Source organism: Mytilus californianus, unplaced genomic scaffold, assembly GCF_021869535.1.
Source record: "Mytilus californianus isolate M0D057914Y unplaced genomic scaffold, xbMytCali1.0.p SCAF_5, whole genome shotgun sequence".
Lineage (NCBI taxonomy): Eukaryota > Metazoa > Mollusca > Bivalvia > Mytilida > Mytilidae > Mytilus > Mytilus californianus.
The window spans coordinates 77415825-77436839 of NW_026262701.1; the positions used below are offsets into that span (position 1 = coordinate 77415825).

Sequence of the window (21015 nt, forward strand, 5' to 3'; positions counted from 1 at the left end):
CATATTCGATGATAAGTAAAGAACGAAAAACAAAGTAGAGATTTTAACAGAAGCAAATTGAACATATACGTGGTTATCAAATTTATCAACAAAGAAAGTTTGTAAGGAATGTGTATGTCAGCAACGAGGGAGGCAGATATATATATATATGTTCAAATCAAATCGAAAATTAACTACGATTGAGGTATTTCAATACCAATGGCTTATTTTTTGTCTAAACGTTTTATTACTATAATTTATAAGCTTGTACAAGGAGACCAGTTTTATCAGTTACCGTAAAACTGGCTGTTGCGAACTCTTGTTTGATCATTTTAGGTTCCAAACCTGTATACATAATCTCTTCACTAGTCAGACTTGAATGCAATCTGAAACATGAATAATTGTATGTTGAGGCTTATGGTATATCAATGCTTAGGAAAGTAAATTGAACAGACGTCGTAATGTTCATCAATTTTATGGAGAGTGTCTAGTCTATTCGTAAGACTCACTTTCGTTGAAATAACATCGTTCTACATTTATCTATAAGTGCAATTGAAGGATTTGAGAAATTTTCCATGAACCAGTAATTGTTTCTGAGTTGCTTCTCATAGCAATTATTCTCACAAGATTAATCAGACAATTTCTGCTATCATTGAAACCATTTAAGATCATTGATCACAACTGAAGATTAATTTTGACTATAAAATATACACATGTCATCTAATACTGGGACAAATTTACCAGGGATATTTTGTACACTACCTTTTCAGATTTCACAGGCTTAAGTAAATAATTATCCTTATATGGTATGATATGCATCGTTCTCTACAAGAACTGCAATTGGTTCCACTTTTATGAAATAAATGAAACATGCAATAAAAACATACACTTTGTTATAGGCCTGGTATCTTTAATGAGTTTTGATATGTTCTATAAATGCATGTCGATTATGGTCTACGATGACTCGATGAAAACTATATACACTTCATAGACAACAAAAGTTGTTCAGATTTAATCTATAGCTCAGTACCCGATGGTATATTCTTCCCACTAAACAGTGCTTCAGCACTAGAACTGGAATCATGAATTTAAATTCTACTTTTTGTAAATTTTCTTTTCCCAAACTTGGTAATTGTATTAAAACAGAGGTTGCAACCACCTCAGAAAAAAGTTGACCGATTTTGGCGGCTTTTAACTTTTATTCTCTAGCACGCATATTTTAGGGTTGTGTGTGTTTTTCTTTTATAAGAACACAAAACCAAAAGAACCTCTCAATAGTACAGATATAATTTAATTGTAATTTTATTAAACTAAATCATTGACTAAACTCAGATGATCATGAAATAGATTTTACATGTAAAATAGATTCTGCTTGTATTTTTTATACATATTTTTTTTTTTTTTTCTTTTCTTGAAAAAAATACATCTCATCTCATTAATCTTTTATCATTCATCTTGTACACATAATGTACAGAATAATTTTCTTTAGTGAATATTGGCAGTAATTGCAGGTAAAAGATAGGCGAATGATACCAAAGGGACTTTTAAACTTATAAGTCGAAAATAAACAGACAACGTCATGGCAAAACACGAAAAAAGACCAACAGACAGACAATAGTATACAAAACACAACATAGAAAACTAAAGACTGAGCAACACGAACCCCACCAAAAGCGGAGTTGATCTCATATGTGATCTGGAAGGGTAGGCAGATCCTGCTCCACATGTGGCATCCGTCGTGTTGCTCGTGTAAGTATAAACCAGGTAATAAGTCTAATTCGGTAGGTCACATTCAATGAAAAGAGGACGCTGTTACGACAATTGGAACATATCCGTCCTCATCTGTGAAAGATATTCCAAAACGGCCAACCAACTCGTGATGGCGTGCGTAAAATTTTCAAAGGGATGATTTCAACTTCACCACTAACGCTCGTACTTAACCATGAAGAAAGGGATTATCATTCTCTTACATATACAAAGAGTTAGATATTAACTGTGGTCAATCAGGAGCTAGATATAGATATGCTGTTCCCAGGGTCACTTTAGATTTGAATTAAAGTGATGTTTCAATTAAAATTTGCACCATTGAATGTAATTGTTTGTTAATCATGACAGTAAGTGTTTTCAACTTCACTGGTATACATGTATATCAGTACTCTTACTTAAAATCAAAATAACATATTATCCCGCAAATAGACACAAGAGTTAACACGCTGAAATGTCTCGCCTGCTTTACTTATCATAATTGAATGAATGCTGTTACTGCAAGTATCACATAAACTTAACATTATCAAGGATCCATTTAAATGAGGTCAAGGTCAGATGAACCCTGCCAAACAGACATGTATACCTAACAATCATACTATATACCAAATATAGTTAGCCTATTGCTTATAGTATCTGAGAAACAGACTTAATTACTAAAATGAACCATAAAAATGAGGTCAAGGTCAAGGTCAGATGAACCCTGTCAGATAACATGTACACCATGCAACTATACACCTTATCGCTATTTGTCCGCCATTACTGGATTTCCCGTAAAATTTTGACGTCATAATAGAAAACATCTGACGCCACAATGGAAAAGTGATTGTTGTATGACGTCAAAAGTTCGAGCGGGACAGATTCTCGGGTCACGCGGGAATAGCGATATAAGGTGTATTACATACGTCAAATATAGTTCACCTTTTGTTTATAGTATCTGAGAAACCGTCTCAACCATGAAAACTTAAAGTTAAAATGCCCCTATTTCAAGGAGAATAAACTCACGAAAACACGAAAAATTCACTAAATTCGCGTTCATTGTTTTGATTTTGCCCGCCTGACAACTTTACGGAAATATCAGAGTGATTATAAACAAGGACTCTGTGAAGGGCAACTTATAATATCCGTGTTTTAAAGATTTTAATGATATCAAGCCAGTCCAGTTCAAACTATTATCACGTGGTACAATTCTCATTTACATATTATGAATATTAATTAGCAAAAGTACTACTAATTTCTGGCTATGTTGACTAATGAAATATGAAATTGAGGTTAAGGTCAGATGAACCCTCCAGACAGACATGTACGCCTTACAATCATTCTAGGCACTAGATATAGTTGAAATATTGATTATAGTATCCATACATGGACAAAACAATGAAAACTTTACATTAATCAATGAACCATTAAAATGAGGTCAAGGTCAGATGAAACCTGCAAGACAGACATATACACATTACAATTATTCCATACACCTAATGTAGTAGCCCATTAGAATCTGAGAAATGGATCTATAAACCCCCAAAAAATAACATTGACCCTTAAACCATGGAAATGAGGTCAGGGATAGACAGAAACTATGTAACATAAGGCATCTGCATACACAGTATAATGAAGCACCCAGGTCTTCTATCTACTGAAATATAAAGCTTTATACACATAGTTTACACCATCGTCACCAATGCCACCGCTGGATAGTAATTTCTATGTCTCGCATTCTGGGATGAAAGTCATAGGCAAGACAAAAACTAATTACAAACATATTTAAAGATATAACATCGTTGGTGAGGCAGACTCTTAGGGATAGAAAAATGGAATAATAATATTTGAAAAAAGTGAGGGAATTCACTTTGATATCGACAAGCAGTTTCAATTTTTTTTTCAATCACTTAAACAAGCATATGATACTCATAATATACTTTCATAGTACTAATATCAACTGCTTAAATTTTATATCTTACCTTATCAAATTAATTTATAAATAGTATAGCATTTCATGACTTTTGATTTACTAAAGAACTTTTAAAAAATTCAATAGCTCTTTTTTAAATTTTGGCAAAATTACATTCAAAACTTGGTAGAAGATTAAAAGACCTTTGCAAGTCATTTAAACACATCATAAAACACATCTATGGTATCATGATTGGAGTTGTAATGCATTCCTTTAATTTGATCCTTATCAATATTTCGCCACTTCCATTCCCTAAATATTTCTTTAAACTACTTTACATCATTACCATCATAGCACCCTTTTGCAAAATAGAGCAGTGACTAAGAACCGCAAAGCCAGTGAAAAATCAGCATTTCCTTTTAAAAATTGTATTTGAATACATTGTTCCACAATACCTTTTTACTCCTGATAATTTATTTTATCCAGGTTTTGATCAAAGATTGAGATGTCTGTTAACCACCAATTAGCACACCTCTGGCGACTGAGCCATGCCTCTTTCATACTAGTTACTTTGAGGAACGAACCACTAGTCCATTCCCCATCTTGTATTTTAAAAATATTTATATATTCTGCAGGATTTACTGGAAATTTACAAAGAGAAAAAACCTACTTACACTGCCGTTAACAAATATTTATACACATTTTCTCAAAAGTCAACACTGTAGAGAAAAGAAAAGGGCAATGAAGACACCATGTGCACATTAAAGAACAGAAGAGTCAGCAATTTTTTCACATTTTAAAAGATTGATATTTCATCTTCAAAAGGCAAATACAATATCAGTCATTTAGGACTTACTCAATCAGCACTAGTTCATTTAGTAGTTGTTGGACCATTGTTTTAGCTCATTTAACATATATTTTTAATGTTCCAGATGAAAAATTGTCTCACAAATGTCCAAATATTTGTAAATAACCTATATGCTTGCTGAATAAGGACAATCATACCTATTTCAGTAATCCCAAAGTAGCTGTCAAATCTACTGTGATGGGATAGGGACAGAAAACCTGTCCCAAAAAGGAATATAATCATCTTTGAATAATTTTTCTGTAATGCATGTTATCAGGTCTCTATTTTTATTTTTCTATTGCAGTTTAAAATAGAATAATTTTATAAATGGAAAATGTGTCCCCATGGACACAGATGATGCCCCCGCTTGCATACAACATTATAAAGGGACATAACTCAAAAACAATAAAAGTGACGCTACCCAAATTTGTACTAGATCTGAGTTTTGTGGTAATAAGTATTGTGTATAGGTTTCATAATGTTTGGTTGGAGCAAACTTAAGTTACATAAAGGAAACTCAAATTTTGCAACTTTTCGATTTATAAAGGGCATAACTCGATAATGGTTAAAGTGATGCCACCAAAATTCAACTTGATCTGTGTTTTGTGGTAATGAGCATTGTGTATAAGTTTCATAACATTTGGTTGAGGCAACTTAAGTTAGAGAACGGAACCTAAAAATTTTGCATTTTTTTTTCCATTTATAAAGGGGCATAACTCGAGAATGGTTAGTGACCCCACCAAAATTCAATCTTGATCTGTTTTGTCGTAATAAGCATTGTGTATAAGTTTCATAACATTTGGTAGAGGCAAACTTAAGTTAGAGAACGGAAACTAAAAATTTTGTAATTTTTTCATTTATAAAGCGGCATAACTCTAGAACGGTTAGCGTGACACTACCAAAATTCAAACTTGCTCTGCATTATGTGGTAATAAGCATTGTGTATAAGTTTCATAACATTTGGTTGAGGCAAACTTTAGTTAGAGAACGGAAACTAAAAATTTTGGAATTTTTCCATTAATAAAGGGGCATAACTCTAGAACGGTTAGCGTTACGCTACCAAAATTCAAATTCGATCTGCATTATGTGGTAATAGGCATTGTGTATAAGTTTCATAACATTTGGTTGAGGCAAACTTTAGTTAGAGAACGGAAACTAAAAATTTTGGAATTTTTCCATTAATAAAGGGGCATAACTCTAAAAAGGTTAAAGTGACGCCGCCACAATTCAAACTTGATCTGTATTTTGTGGTAATAAGCATTGTGTATAAGTTTCATAACATTTGGGTTAGGCAAACTCAAGTTAGAGAAAGGAAACCAATTTTGGGACGTACGGATGTACGTACGTACGTACGTGCACACGGACAAGGGTAAAACTTAATGTCCCCTCCGCTACGGTGGGGCATAATAAAAAAATTACAAATAACTAATCTGTTAACTTCTATGTCATTTGTTCTATAGTGGAGAGTTGTCTCATTGGCAATTATACCACATCTTCTTATTTTTATATAATTGCCTGGAAATACAATTACATCAGCTAAATCCTCTTACTTTTTTCCCTCTTTAATCAGACTAGATTTACTTCTTAAGGTCATGTAAGGATAAAAAAATCTTTTCACAGAGAATTCAAAAGTTTCAGACAACCAACATATTCATACCATTATCATGACAATATAGGTATCCTATGATTAAAAAGATTGAAACCAGCTTTGAAAGTTTTATTGTAACTGAAACAAATAATACATGCATTAGGAATGTAGTACGCCCTGAGTTAAAAAAAATTATACAGGCAAAAACATTCAATAATAAAAACCTTCATAACAGAACATTAAAACAAATTGTTTTATCCAAAGCATTCATTCTTTGATATAAAATGAAGTCATTTATTCAATATGCCATTTGAAGTTTGTGTCCATAAATAATTTGAAGTTTGTGTCCATAAATAATAAATAAATTGCAGATTCGTTGAATCAACAAATACAAAAAAAAATAAAAAAATAATAACATTGAAAAGGAGAGAAGGCAAGAAAAATATAAAAACACAGAAGTTTGATTCCTGCTCAAGTATCACATTCTGGACTTGGTCAATAGGCCAAATTTGTAGATATTCTTATGACCAGTACAATAATATGAAGAATTCCTGATGTATTTTGTCACAACAGAATTAATTCATTAATGTCATAGAAAAGTTTAAAGAGATACGATCTACCATAAAAAGGCATTTTTAAAATATTATTTTATGACTGAAAATGAATGATAGCTTTGCAAAATTAGATCAAATAACACTTCTGCATTGATTTTTACAACACTTGTAGAAATTCAAAACAGTGGAAAACTATTCCTGAATTAATGTGTAGATAATAATATTATGTCTAAGCTTGGCCCCCTCTTTGCTGTTGAAGCTCAGTTAAATGACTAAAATTTCAAAAATAGACATAAAGGTGTTTCATTTCACTAAATAAAAATACTATATTATTGATTTCCTTCAACTAGGTACCAAAACATATCTGTTTAATTCAATCAGTAAAGTCAACAAACTAGAAAAGTTACTTTGAAAGTTTTTTGTTGATTTTTTTATTAAATAATTTTGCATTATACCTATGTTGTTGTTTTTTTTTTTATTTGCATGGTTGAAGCCTCTAATAGTTTAGTGAATATTTAGTTATTTCAAAATGTGAGTAGATCATATCTCTTTAGTCAAAAACAGCTGTGTCCTTTTAAATAAGAAAACTTTGGTATAGCGAATAATCATACATGGATGGTATACAGTTTAATCTAAACATATGCCATACTATTATAATACAAATATAAAAATTTGTGACTTTCATTTTTAGAGAACGTTGTGAAAGTCACTGAATTCTGAAAATAAGATTAGATGAATCTTGAAATTTTCAAAATTCTTAAACTTTGATACTATGCGTAGTTTTACATTCAAATTAACAAACATCTTTAAAATACCTAGACATTCTGGACCCTTATAGAATATATGTTATCTAATGTAAGCCCATATATTATATCATTATAACTGTTTTAGAGATTCAACTTTCTATCAGATCTTTGCTCTTTGTAAAAAACTAAACAAAAATCTTCTTCATTTAAGTAATCAGATCATTCCTAAGCTGTCATAACCTTCAGGTGTAATACCACCAAATCATAGTACGTCACATCCGGTTGCATACGAAAATAGGTCGAAAAAAAATATTCCCTTGAATTTGACAGTTGTAGGTAATTGATCCTACATTTCATTGCAGTAAAACATTTCTGGGTCATAAACATATATCTTGGGTATTTCAAAGCACCATTATTTTTTTATTTGGGGTTTCTATAGAATATTTTGGAAACTTGAGGTTACATGGTTACTAAAGCTTGTACACAGGTTAAGAAAGGGGGAAAATTTGATTGGTTAACTTCCAGTGATGGTTATTTTCTTATATGCAATGAAATGTTATGTGAATTTTTTTCTATAGTACTGGACAGGATAAAACTTTACTCATGCCAAGTATTTCTTTATTTGAAACAAAGATAAATTCTGCACAATTTTTTGAAAAGTGCAAATTTAACAAAGACTAATAGGGGAAAATCAATGGTGGTATTACACCTAATATGGGAAGCTGTACATGCACCTTTGACCTTGTGAGTACTCTCATGTGTTAAAATTTCTTGCTATTTAAGTGAAATATTACAAATAATGAAATATTCTGAGTGGATTGAGTCTCCAAAACACATTTTATGAGAAAATTTCCTTGAAATAGGACTTTACCATGAATATTAGTTTACAGAACAAGCCATACTTAGAGTATTGGGGAGTTTTTTCTCCTTATTTCTTATATTCTGCCATACCAGAAAATTTTTCCTAAGAAATACTTTAATAAATATATAGTTTTAAGTAAATGAAATTATTTTAAAAGCAGTAACAACAAATTATTCACCAAAAGAGAAGCTTTTTATGTCCCTCTCTGGAACGCGGCATAAATTTAAGTTTTACGTAAGGACTTATTGAAACCTCCTTGGAGACAGTAAACTTTTATACGGATAGTTCGTTCAGCTTGAATACTTCAATTAATCATTTATTATAACATTTCTATCATAAATGAGTGAAAGTTACCCCAAAATTTTTATTTATTGGCCTAAAAAGTAGAAATTTTGAGGAAATTAGAGGTATAAATGGACCAAAAGAGACCTTATAAGGAAGACAAAGAAGTCCATTAGTAGTATTTATCATCCTAAAGTCATCTTTTGTATCATATTCAACTGTTTGTAGGCAGATGAGATAAATATTTGATCATTTATTGGTCCACACTATATTCTATCATGATGCGGCTTGGTTTGGATTTTTCGAAGAAATTTTGCTCGAATCGCTGTAGATGTCGTCTTACATTATACTAGATTTTTCTCAAACTATTGAACTGATTATGACAAAACTTGACAGGAATGCTTGAAATAACCAGTATTACAAAGGAAAAAAGTCACATTCAGTTTATTTAACAAAAAAGTCTTCTTTAGGTGTAATACCACCAAATCATAGTACGTCACATCCGGTTGCATACGAAAATAGGTCGAAAAAAAATATTCCCTTGAATTTGACAGTTGTAGGTAATTGATCCTACATTTCATTGCAGTAAAACATTTCTGGGTCATAAACATATATCTTGGGTATTTCAAAGCACCATTATTTTTTTATTTGGGGTTTCTATAGAATATTTTGGAAACTTGAGGTTACATGGTTACTAAAGCTTGTACACAGGTTAAGAAAGGGGGAAAATTTGATTGGTTAACTTCCAGTGATGGTTATTTTCTTATATGCAATGAAATGTTATGTGAATTTTTTTCTATAGTACTGGACAGGATAAAACTTTACTCATGCCAAGTATTTCTTTATTTGAAACAAAGATAAATTCTGCACAATTTTTTGAAAAGTGCAAATTTAACAAAGACTAATAGGGGAAAATCAATGGTGGTATTACACCTTCAATTTTAAGCTTGAAGACAGATTCTTTCTGTACAAATGACAATTACAAGTTCAAATAAAATTACCAGATATATATATATATATGTGTGTGTGTGTACATTCAACTTTTGAATAATATTAAGATTTGCAGAAAGTCCTTTTGTCTGAGATTAACAATTTATACGTGTAAAAATTGTAGAAGTAAATCAAATGTACTTTTGTATTGAAAAAAATCTAACACTACTCTCTCATTAAAACACATTACCTATATATAGAAATTATATATATAAGGATTTATTTTCTTAACCCAAATTATAAATGTCATTTCAAATCACTCATGCACATATAATTTTATTCAAAAACTATCAGTATCTCTTACCACTTTCAGACATCAAAAGAAATCTTTGCTAAATACATGGAAGCCTTCACTTAAGCTCTGAGACAACGCTTTAATGATAAATAATTCATAACTTTTTATGCCCAATGAAAAATCATCATCCAATATCACATGACATATAGAGATGATACAAAGATTGCAAAATAAAGTGTTGATTTCAGATCTCTGCTGAGTAACATTGCACATAGACCACTTAAAGCCACAATAGATAACTTGGCCACTAACGGCCATTTAGCCAACTTGGCACGTGAGCAGTAAGGCCAATCCTGGCAAGGAAGATTTCAGCACTATAACGAGGAGTATTTGACATTCCTGTAGTGTTTATTCATCCTGTATCTTCTTCAACCCAGGCTACTATCTGTCCTTCCCATCCTGGTACTTTATCATCATCACTCATTACCTGAAATAGTTATTACTTATTATATATACTGTTTTAAGTTTGGGAGAGAAATTATCAAATGATGTCTAAAAATATTTAAATTCAATAAGTTAACAATACATGTATAAGATGTATAATATTTATCACTGTTAGATGATTCTGTTCTATAAATAAACTAGTTAGTTTTCTCAATTGAATTGTTTCAGTTTTTTTCATGTAAGGGCCTTTTATAGCTGACTATACAGTTGTAATTGCTTACCCAATTCATTTGAACTTTGGTGGATAGTTGTCTCATTGGCAATCATACCACATCTCCTTATTTTTATATAGATTCAGACTGTAGTAGAATTACCCAACGTGCATGAATTTTTACAGTGTTCTGTGTCACACAGTTCAACATTGTGTGTAGAAAGAACTACTGATTTTTTGTATCATGTAATTTCTTTTGCTATTGGATAAAGGGCTATTTGTTATTTGTATAAGTATATTTCCTGAAACAATTATTATAGAAAGGAATAGTTTTCGATTTTGTCAGAACACAATTCATTAATTTGACAGTTCAGGAAACGAGGATGGTGACTTTGTGTAATACATGAAGTAATTGCTTTGTTTAGTTATTCATAACTGTCTTGTTTCGCCATATGTATTATAAAAATCTTTACCTCTTCCTTTACTGTTCCAAACTCCGGATCTAATGCTTTAAATGAGTATCTATAATTTCCTTTCACACTTATATGATCTTTGAAGTCTTTCAACGTTATTTCTCCTAATCTGAAAAATAATTCATAATGGACTTTTAAAGATTTCTACGCATAACCAGTGCTTTCTTTTGTGGTAACTGATACTTAAGAAATTTCCCTGTCAAACATATTTAAATTTTAACGTGAAAAATGTAGAAAATCTGAAAGCTTTTATAATTATTCCTAATAAGTAGGACTATTTACCTTAAGCACTCGACAATAAATCTTAATGAAAACTTTAAAATAACACAATTGAAGGCAACGTATAGGTAATTGGGCACTTTTTCTGATTTTTTAGATTTTGTATATGCATTTAAGATTTATTTAGCTTATGAATATATAAACGAAAATAATAAATGAAGCATTTATACTCCCAGAGATAAAATCAGTTAAAAATTTGTAACTTGACTTATGAATGTATAGAATGCACATAAAACATGTTAAAAATGCTATTTTTCCACTTTAAATTGTTATTTCTTGAAACTCCATGAAATGAATTTTGTTTAAAAACGATGTGCTATAGTTGTGAACATTTCCATTTAAATAATGAATAAACATCTTAATAAAAGTATCAAATAATCCTTATGTTCAGGAACTGTCTTAACAGATGCATTTTCAAATGTTGAGCATAAATTTCATAGATAATACACAAACTATATGCTACCTTTTTACAGGTAAACAATAATGTGTCCATAGTACATGGATGCCCCACTCGCACTATCATTTTCTATGTTCAGTGGACCGTGAAATTGGGGTTAAAACTCTAATTTGGCATTAAAATTAGAAAGATCATATCATAGGGAACATGTGTACAAATTTTCAAGTTGATTGGACTTCAACTTCATCAAAAACTACCTTGACCAAAAACTTTAACCTGAAGCGGGACGGACAGACGGACGGACGAACAAACGAACGAATGGATACACAGATCGAAAGACATAATGCCTCTCTACTATTGTAGGTTGGGCATAAAAATAATATAAAAACTTACCTTTTATGAATGGTACACATACTAGGATTAACTGTTCTATCAGTAAAATATAGCACTTTTGTCGTGGGCTGAGGATTTAACTGTTTGGTTCTTGATGATGGATTGTCTAATTGATTTGCAGAAAAACCTAGAATTGAAATAATTAGAGGTAAACATAATCAATGCAGTCTTATGAAAGGATAAAATGATATGGATACAAAGTTTTAAAATAACCAATTTGTTTTGTATTATATAAATCTAAAATAAAATAAATTGGATTATATTCAGGGATCGTCAAAATTTTCTGCTAAGCAAAGGTCAATTTTAATCAAGTGAATAGGTTATCAATTAATTTTCTTTATTTAATTCATGACATTTAAAATTTCAGGCAAAGATGACTACAGGTTTGAAGCTGCTAATGTGAAGTATGTTTCATTAATTGGTTTATAGTTGCTTATTGTAATGTAAATATACGGGATGAGAACATGTGAGTTATATAAATACATCAGGCTCTTAGATCTTGGAGTTTGAGCAACATTTTTCTTTGCCCATAACCCTCAACCAATCTAACTCCAACATTCGCCGTCCTTTGGTCTTACTTCTGAGTGTTGCATGCCTAATAGAGGCATAGTAAATATCAATTTCAGTCTAGGTATTGGACTGGCTAGGGAATTGACATACCACCTCCTACAATGGAGGTGAACATGCTACTATAAGGCCATCATGATGGTCCAATTTATGCATGTGTAATTCATAACTTTGCAAGAAAGGATGGCTTTTCACATTCTTCTTGTTATTTTTATACTACAATGATTTATCTTAAAGCACTGCAAATAATACGGACCATTATTAGTTTAAATATAATTTAATGAAGACGGCTATGAAGAAAAAAATTTAAGCAAGCAATTTATTTTTACGAGTAGTGACCAATGACAATTGAGTTTTATCTAATCTTTGCTGTGCCATTTACATAGGTGTTGTGCAAAACATACATATTTTGTGCAATACTCAGCCTAAAATATTGCTTCTTTCCAAATTTCAATAAAAGCCTATCACATTCACACAATTCCAGGAAAACATGCATAGAAGACAAGACAGCATTCATTGCAGGGCCAAATGTATAAATTAAATACTAACAAATAGATAGGTTTCCATTGACCCATTTTGGATCAAGAGTTACTTCCCATTTGTTGCCATGTTGGTGGTCTATGTGCACACATTCCTTAATAAATCAGCCAAATTCAATTTGTTAAACTGACACTAGACTCTATAAATAGTTGTTTTCTGAAATTTTTCTATTTCTTTTAGCATTGATTTATCACTACGATTTAGTACGGATCTTTAATCCAGACTTGTTTCAATTTGGTTAGTCAAAAACCATTTACTCTTCTATAATGGGGGAAATAGCTAAAAATCAAATTATGTCAAAGGCACATATCTACACCCCTAGTGTATATTTTCCTGGAATATCCCTACATTTATACACCTTATTACAGTGCTCCCTACACAATACACAACACTCACTTGGATTACTACCTGGTATAGAGGTGATTGGTGAACGTCTGACATCTCCAGTCGAATCAAAATTTAAACGTCTAGAGGTGACATGTTCATATGTATTCTGAAAAAAATTCCATAGCTGTTTTATTCAAACTATGAGCTACTTCTCACTACTGATATACCCACTATAAGTATTTGGTTAACAGGAAATTGATTAGTGAAAAATGTGAAAAAGCTTTACATTTTGTAGAATGCTAACATAAAGCTTAAATCCAATTTTCAGAAAGCCTGATTTACAGTTCCTGAAAAAAATGCTACACAAATTTACTTAAAAACTTATGTCCTGGGAATAAAATGCTAATTTAGTATTATAGTAATGTGTTATTATAACTTTTTAAATAAAGATTGGCTGTTATTTTGTTTGAACAGAAAGACTTCTCATAGAAAGACACTAATCATATTTTCAGTAACACGCCACACTTTAAAAAATGTTTTAATCATGTATCTAACGCCACAGCAATTATTTTATTCAAACTATGTATTAAGCCTGAAAATGTTTTGAGTTTTATCTACCCAATACAAAAGCAAAGATAAGTATAAAACTTTAAATACAAAACAAAATAGATGGCCTTCAAAGATATCCTCAAGAGACTTAAAACCATCTTGTGGTTTTGATGTTTCATAATTAGATACTTTTTTGGATACATTTTCAGATTTAAAGTCCATTTAAATAATTTTCAGAAGTAATTTCAGATACATTGTGTAATTTTTCAGGTTATCACAATATTATGTCTCTTTGTTCAAAACCTAACCTGAATGTAATAAAAATGCTATATTAATATAAAAAAAAATCCACTGGTTTAATCTTTCCACAAAAGAATGTTTAATAGGGTCCATGATACTTACTTGGCCATTGGAAACAGTAGATAAATTATTAGGTTGTTGTATTTTATCTAATAATGAACAAACAAAGTGTTCAACAGAGTCTAATTTATGTTGTTGAGGATCTGAGGTTTTGAAATTCAGTCGTAAACTGTGTATTGCATCACGAACAACATGAAGATCTTCTCCTGACTGAAATATAAATGCCAAAAATCACAAGTTTACCATGAAATGTGATGTATGTCTTGTCATTAGCTTAATGAAGCAAGTAAATTCAGTAAAATATTTTGAATTGCCAACAGTATCCATAAATGGTAGTTTTAAACCCAGCAAGAATAGTTTCAGAGGAAAACATATCATTGTGTATGAATATAAACTAATATAAACTCTGCTAACTAGTAAGCCAACATGCTGAGCCAGGTTTTTATTGTTCTATTATAGCTCAAAAGGTACAAGTCTCCATGGTTGTCAGGTTGTCATTTGTTGCTGTATATCATGTTTGTTTTATTGTTCTATTATAGCTCAAAAGGTACAAGTCTCCATGGTTGTCAGGTTGTCATTTGTTGCTGTATATCATGTTTGTTTTTCTTTATTGTTTTGTACATAAAAAAGGCCGTTAGTTTTCTCGTTCGAATTGTTTGGCTTTGTCATTTCAAGGCTTTTAACAGCTTGCAATGTGGTGTGGTTTTTGCTCATTGTTGAAGGCTGTACAGTAACCTATATTTGATGACCTTCTACGTCATTTGGTCTCTGGTGGAGAGTTGGCAGTCATACCACATCTTCTGATTTTTATCTTAATGAAGAGCCTGAGCTTGTTTTTCAATAAGTACTTTTATAACTTCTTTACCACAGCTTACAAAATCCATGTTAAGTATTCCAGTCATAAAAATTCATGCACAGTTTCTACAAAAAAACTCCACTTCATACTATAATATTTGTATTTTGTATTTTGTTTATACTACAAATATTGAAGAGCACACAGATATTTTGAAAATTATATATATTGAGAGATATACTTACATTTCCTCCAGGAGTGGCCTCCCTTTGATGGGGATCGCCTGTCTGTAAAATTTTTCCTTCTAACTTGGCCATTCTTTTGTCTTGAGATGCTACTCTTGCAGACAATGTGGCCTGTAAAATTGAGAATCAATTTAAGAAAAAATATTTAAATATGTGTTCTTGTAATTCTCTTATTCAAAGAGTATTAGTTAGTGTAAACACACAATTTTTTATTGTGAAAATAATAATATAAACATTACAATATGACAGTTTTATTATGATTGGAAAACAAGTGAATTTTCAAAAAGTATAAGTTGTGTAACTATTGAAATATAGAAGACACTAAATCATTGATTATTCTTTTCTATCTATTGTACAAAAATAATAACCATTGGAGGTTACGCATGTAAGTCAATCTTGTATAATTCTACTGATTAACCATATAGATAGACAATATCATCAATATCATTTTATTGATATGTTACAAAAAACATATTATATCTAGAATAAAGCAAAGTTAAAAAGTTAATCAAAGCAATTTGCTTACCTGTCCCCTTTGATAATCGCAAGATTCAAAATACTTCTACATATTGTTATTTTGGTCTTTTTTTATATTTACAATTATATCTAACATAAAAATCTTACCCCACGTTCTCCAACCAAACGTAACCTCTCATGCAGGTCAGATATCTGCTGTTTTAATGCTCGTGTTACAGATTCTTTTTCTTGGATTGTAAGCTGGATATTGTTTTGCAATTGGTCAACTTTTTGGTCTCTTCTTATAATCTCTTTCTAAAAATAATAGAAAATAAAAAATGTTATGTTAGTGACTTTTGTCCAAGTAAAATTCTGATCAAAATCAATAACATTTGATATTCTAAACAATCTGAAAACAAGTTATCCATATTCAAATTTTTACTTTCCATATCGATCAATTATCCTTTTTAATTCAAGCTACATTTAATTCAAATGATATTCTAATGAAAGATTGAATTAAATTTCTTTACAAATTAATTTGTTCTCCAACCATATGTTTTTTTCATAAAAAAAATACATAATTATATATACTTACTCTTAAATCTGATATTGTTTTATCTCTATCATAAACCTTCATCTTTAATTCACCCTATAATTAAAGTAAAATGAATGTTTTAATTACTGTTTAAAGTAAAAAAATCATACATTATAAATTTTTGAGAATTACTTCCCTTGGACCACAAAAGACTCCACATTTGCAGTGGCAAAATCTTCATTCATAACAAAATTTATACTTTTAAACAATTCATTTTTCTATCATTAATCTAAGAAAACAGAAAGTTAAAATTGCAGGCAATCCAGTCTTGACCTTAACTTATTCATAAGTGTCTTTCATTGTAAATGTGTAAAAAGAATACCTGGATTTGGAAAATTGGTGTATTCCTAAGAAATAAAATTTATTCTAATCTTTAAAACTAAAGTTAACAATCACTATACCTTTTCAGATTCTAAAGACTGATTTTCAAAATCTCTGCGTAGAAGTTCCGCTCTTAATTGAGACAGCTGTTCCTCCTGGTCTGCCATTCTTTGTTGTAGACCAGACTTTTTACCCTGTAAATGCATGCAGTCATTCTTCGTTCGAGACAAATCTTCACGCAAGTCTGAACACACTTCCTGTGTCTGTATCAATTGACTTTCAAGTATAACCTACAAAGAAATATTAATATTCTTTAATAATTCAACATAATCTTATAATTATTTTGAGATCAAAATAATCATATATATGTTTATCACTTTGACTTCCGAGGATACAAATTTTCGTGGATTGAGATAATAACTTTATTTGCAGATATTTGATTTCATGTTTTGCTAAAGTCTGCATACAAGCATGTTAATTTTTCTCTTTGTTGAACATTTAAATATTCGTAGGTTTATACCTATATAAAAAAAAACAAGAAAATTGGTATCCCAAGAATAATAAAAAATTCCCAGTAAATCAAACTAAATATATACTAAAAACATATTATCTAATTATCAGCAAGAGATCCCCTTTGTATCCCAGTTTAAGATTTACCTTTTGTTCGGCTAAAGATGGGCCTCAAATATCTTGTTTAGATCTTACCAGTTGTTTTGCAGAAGTTACCCTAAACATAGCTAACATATCTAACTTGTATGACATGTTTAGGATATACTAGTAGTTCAGCAAAAGATGAGCATCGAATAATCTTTTAAGGGCTAACCAGTTGTTTGGCAAGAGATGAACAAGAAATAACCTGTTAAGGGCTTACCAGTTGTTCAGCAGGAGAAGAACCCCAAATTACCTGTTTAGGACTTGCGGTGCCTTTTATTTTCGGCAACAAATGAGCCAGAAATAACCTGTTTAGGACTAACTATACCTGTTGTTTGGCAACAGAAAATAAAGAGCTGAGCCATGAATGCATGAAACGCATGTCGCTTTTTCAATGTACAAAGTTCCATAATTCCTCAATGTCAAATCAGAAATATAAAAAAAAAACAAAAAAACAAAGGGAGCTTATTTTAAATATAAACCAGTCACCATGATAACTGCTCAAGCATTTTTGAGTTATTGTCCGAAAACTGGAAAATCCCCCCTTTTTTATGAATAAAATCCCAATCGGAAACGTAAAATCTTAAATTTATAAAAATCCAAAGGGAGCTTTACATCAATAGATACATGTATAAACAATTCACCAGTTACATGAAAATTAGTTACAGCCTTTTTCAGTTATTTTCTGACATGTTGTTGATGGATAGACAGACAACGATATACCATAACACGTCCCATAAACGGGCATATAAAAACTGTTTGGGACGTACCATTTGTTCAGCAGGAGAAGAACCAGAAATAATCTGTTTAGGACTATCTTCAGCACCATCTGGTGGTTCACCACACAGTAACTACAATAAAAAAATTACGAAATCAAAAATAGAATACATTGGATGGAACTTCAAGGGATGATTATAAATAGTACTAGTTACCAGTAGACTGAATTACAAAACTTTGAAGATTCCCGAAATTTCCCAGCTATAACTCTTAATAGCCTGATGTTCTTTCAAAATGTAAGAATCTAACTGAAGTTTAACATCCCTTATTACTCATCAAGATAATCCTTTTGTCATTATGCTGGTGATCGAGTCCTTCTCTGAATTGCAAAGCTTACTGAACTGAAACTTGCACTTAAATTTTCCCCTTTTACCAGTTAGAAATCCCTCAGAAACCAGTGTAGTATTTTACTTATTGTATTGTTAGTTATCACAAGATCATATATTGTGTCCTTTTTTATATGAGACATATTGAAATTTGAATGCCTGCAAAATGATGGAAGGAATCTTTCATTACCATTAAAATGTAAAAAAGGAATAAAGAACATGAGTAATAAAAAATGACCTAGCCATGAATTATCCTATGTTATGATATTATACCAGTGATAAAACTTATCTTTATATTTAAATAAATGCATAATTTCTATCAATTTTATATCTATTTAACAAGAATGTGTCCATAGTACATGGATGCCCCACTTGCACTATCATTTTCTATGTTCAGTGGACCATGAAATTGGTGTCAAAACTCCAATTTGGCATTAAAATTAGAAAGATCATATCATAAGGAACATGTGTACTACGTTTCAAGTTGATTGGACTCCATCTTCATCAAAAACTACCTTGACCAAAAACTTTAACCTGAAGTGGGACAGATGACTGGACGGACGAACAAACGAACGGACGCACAGCTGGAAACATAATGCCCTAAGTGGGTCATAAAAACTGTTTTATATACATGTGGTACAGAAATAGTAATAGTTCTATTTCATTTCTTTCTAAATCTTACTTGAACTGGTAACATACTACAGCATTAGCTAAGTCTAAGAATCATACTACCTGTTATGTAAAATACTTATGTATCCTGATATCTTTCAGGTATAAACACAAACAGCTTTTAAAATTAAATAAAATATAATTGATTGGTAAACATCCACTTGTCTAAAATCTGCATAATGCAACTTACCAAATCTTGTAATTTTAGGAGTTCTCGTCTTGTATTAGACATGGCATCAGAGAGCTCCATATACTCCTGTAACAGATCTTCGTATTGAGCTCTGTCTACAGTGTTACTCCCGCTGTCTTCTAACTCTGTACCACTGTCTTTGGCTATTAAAAATATGAGAAATTATTATGAGCATCCAAATTTGAATTTTTTTTCCCCCATAATGGTGGCCATCTTTGACCTCAAACAATCAATGTGATAAAGAATGCAACTTAAATTATGAAGGCATATATATATCATTAATATCATACAGTAAAAACCTTTTTTTTTAAATACAGAAAAACTTTATCATAAATTTATATATGATGGGAGATTTCTTTTATACAAATGTAATATATTGCAATTAACAAGGCTTGTAAATTGTAATATACAAGGTAAATTTATCTATAACAAAACAGTAGAGTGAAGTTCAGAACCCTTTTTTTCTTCCAACAATATCAAATAAAGGCTATCCTTTCCATTTCATTTAAAAATTCAATGTTTAAAGTTTTCTTTCTATTGAAAGAATGGAGTTTATCAACTTATAATCACAATATGGATATCTTGAAAACAAGCATGATGTTGAAGGCTGTACAGTTACCTATAATTGCTTACATCCACTGCATTTGAACTTTGGTGGATAGTTGTCTCATTGGCAATCATACCTCATCTCCTTATTTTTATAATGATGTTTTTTTTTGTTTCTAGTATTGAGGAGTTGCTGTCCTATTGACATATACCCCACATTTCTTTAAATTTATAATGGTTACATAAACTACATAATAGTACTGATTATAAAGAAAATGTTAAATGCATGTTCTTTCCTCTCCAAACTTTCCATAAGTAAACAAATTATACAATTGTGCTGTTTTCAGCAAAAGTAACCATTATCTAAATTTCACAATAATAACAGTACACAGTAAAATCATCATAAGAAATACCAGTAATTCACAAAAATATTCATATGTATTGTACATATTTCAGACCCTCAGTTTTCTCGTTTGAATTGTTTTACATTTGTCATTTCAGGGCCTTTTATAGCTGACTATGTGATATGGGTTTTGCTCATTGTTGAAGGCCGTACGGTAACCTGTAGTTGTTAACTTCTATGTCATTTGGTCTCTGTTAGAGAGTTGTATCATTGGCAATCACACCACATCTTCTTATTTTTATATATGAATTATGATTTGAACATACAGAATTTAATTCTCTCCAAGATACTTTAAACATCAATATAAGCAATATATATAGACATAAACTTACCATAGACCTGGTCAGAAGATTTACTTTTAGAGAGGCGACTTTCTTTTGGACTAGATGTATCAGTTATGCCAGGACTAAATCTTGAAGAAGACTGTGGACTTTTGTCAGCACTGGCCCCATCACCATCATCACGACTGAAAACTCTAGTCCTATCACAGTTAAAGCTTTGATCTGAGTCACTCAAGTGCTCTGAGCTACTTCCCTCATGGTATGTTCGCCTGAAATGATATAAAACATTCTTGTGAAGACAAATACATCAAGAGGACTTTCTTCAATGTCAATCTCCCTCTGATATCTGGTCAGTGAACTGTATCTTGTCCATACAACTAGCCAACCATTCAGGTTAACAACTATGTAGTTGAAAGCATGCCAATCTCAATCTTTAATTCACATACTTAAAGAATGATCTCATCACCAATATATTTGTAAGATT

At 31.0% G+C, this 21015-nt stretch overlaps 1 protein-coding gene across 5 annotated transcripts in view; it reads right to left on the reverse strand.

Annotated features, from left to right (window-relative positions):
- Window positions 1-6183: 6183 nt before the first annotated feature.
- LOC127703084 (dixin-like) overlaps window positions 6184-21015 on the reverse strand; it is a 40110-nt gene continuing 25278 nt past the window's right edge. For 2 of the 5 annotated variants that reach the window (XM_052207498.1, XM_052207500.1), the window contains exons 6-17: window positions 20583-20800; window positions 19302-19444; window positions 18110-18190; window positions 16769-16978; window positions 16368-16421; window positions 15941-16087; window positions 15317-15427; window positions 14321-14488; window positions 13451-13535; window positions 11936-12062; window positions 10867-10975; window positions 6184-10225 (exon numbers count right to left, since the gene is read on the reverse strand). In XM_052207498.1, the coding sequence (XP_052063458.1) occupies window positions 10151-10225; window positions 10867-10975; window positions 11936-12062; window positions 13451-13535; window positions 14321-14488; window positions 15317-15427; window positions 15941-16087; window positions 16368-16421; window positions 16769-16978; window positions 18110-18190; window positions 19302-19444; window positions 20583-20800 (1528 nt within the window). In that variant the 3' untranslated portion in view covers window positions 6184-10150. Of the gene's footprint in view, window positions 10226-10866; window positions 10976-11935; window positions 12063-13438; window positions 13536-14320; window positions 14489-15316; window positions 15428-15940; window positions 16088-16367; window positions 16422-16768; window positions 16979-18109; window positions 18191-19301; window positions 19445-20582; window positions 20801-21015 lie in introns of all 5 variants that reach the window. The other 3 variants (XM_052207497.1, XM_052207499.1, XR_007982661.1) reach the window with 2 other exon arrangements.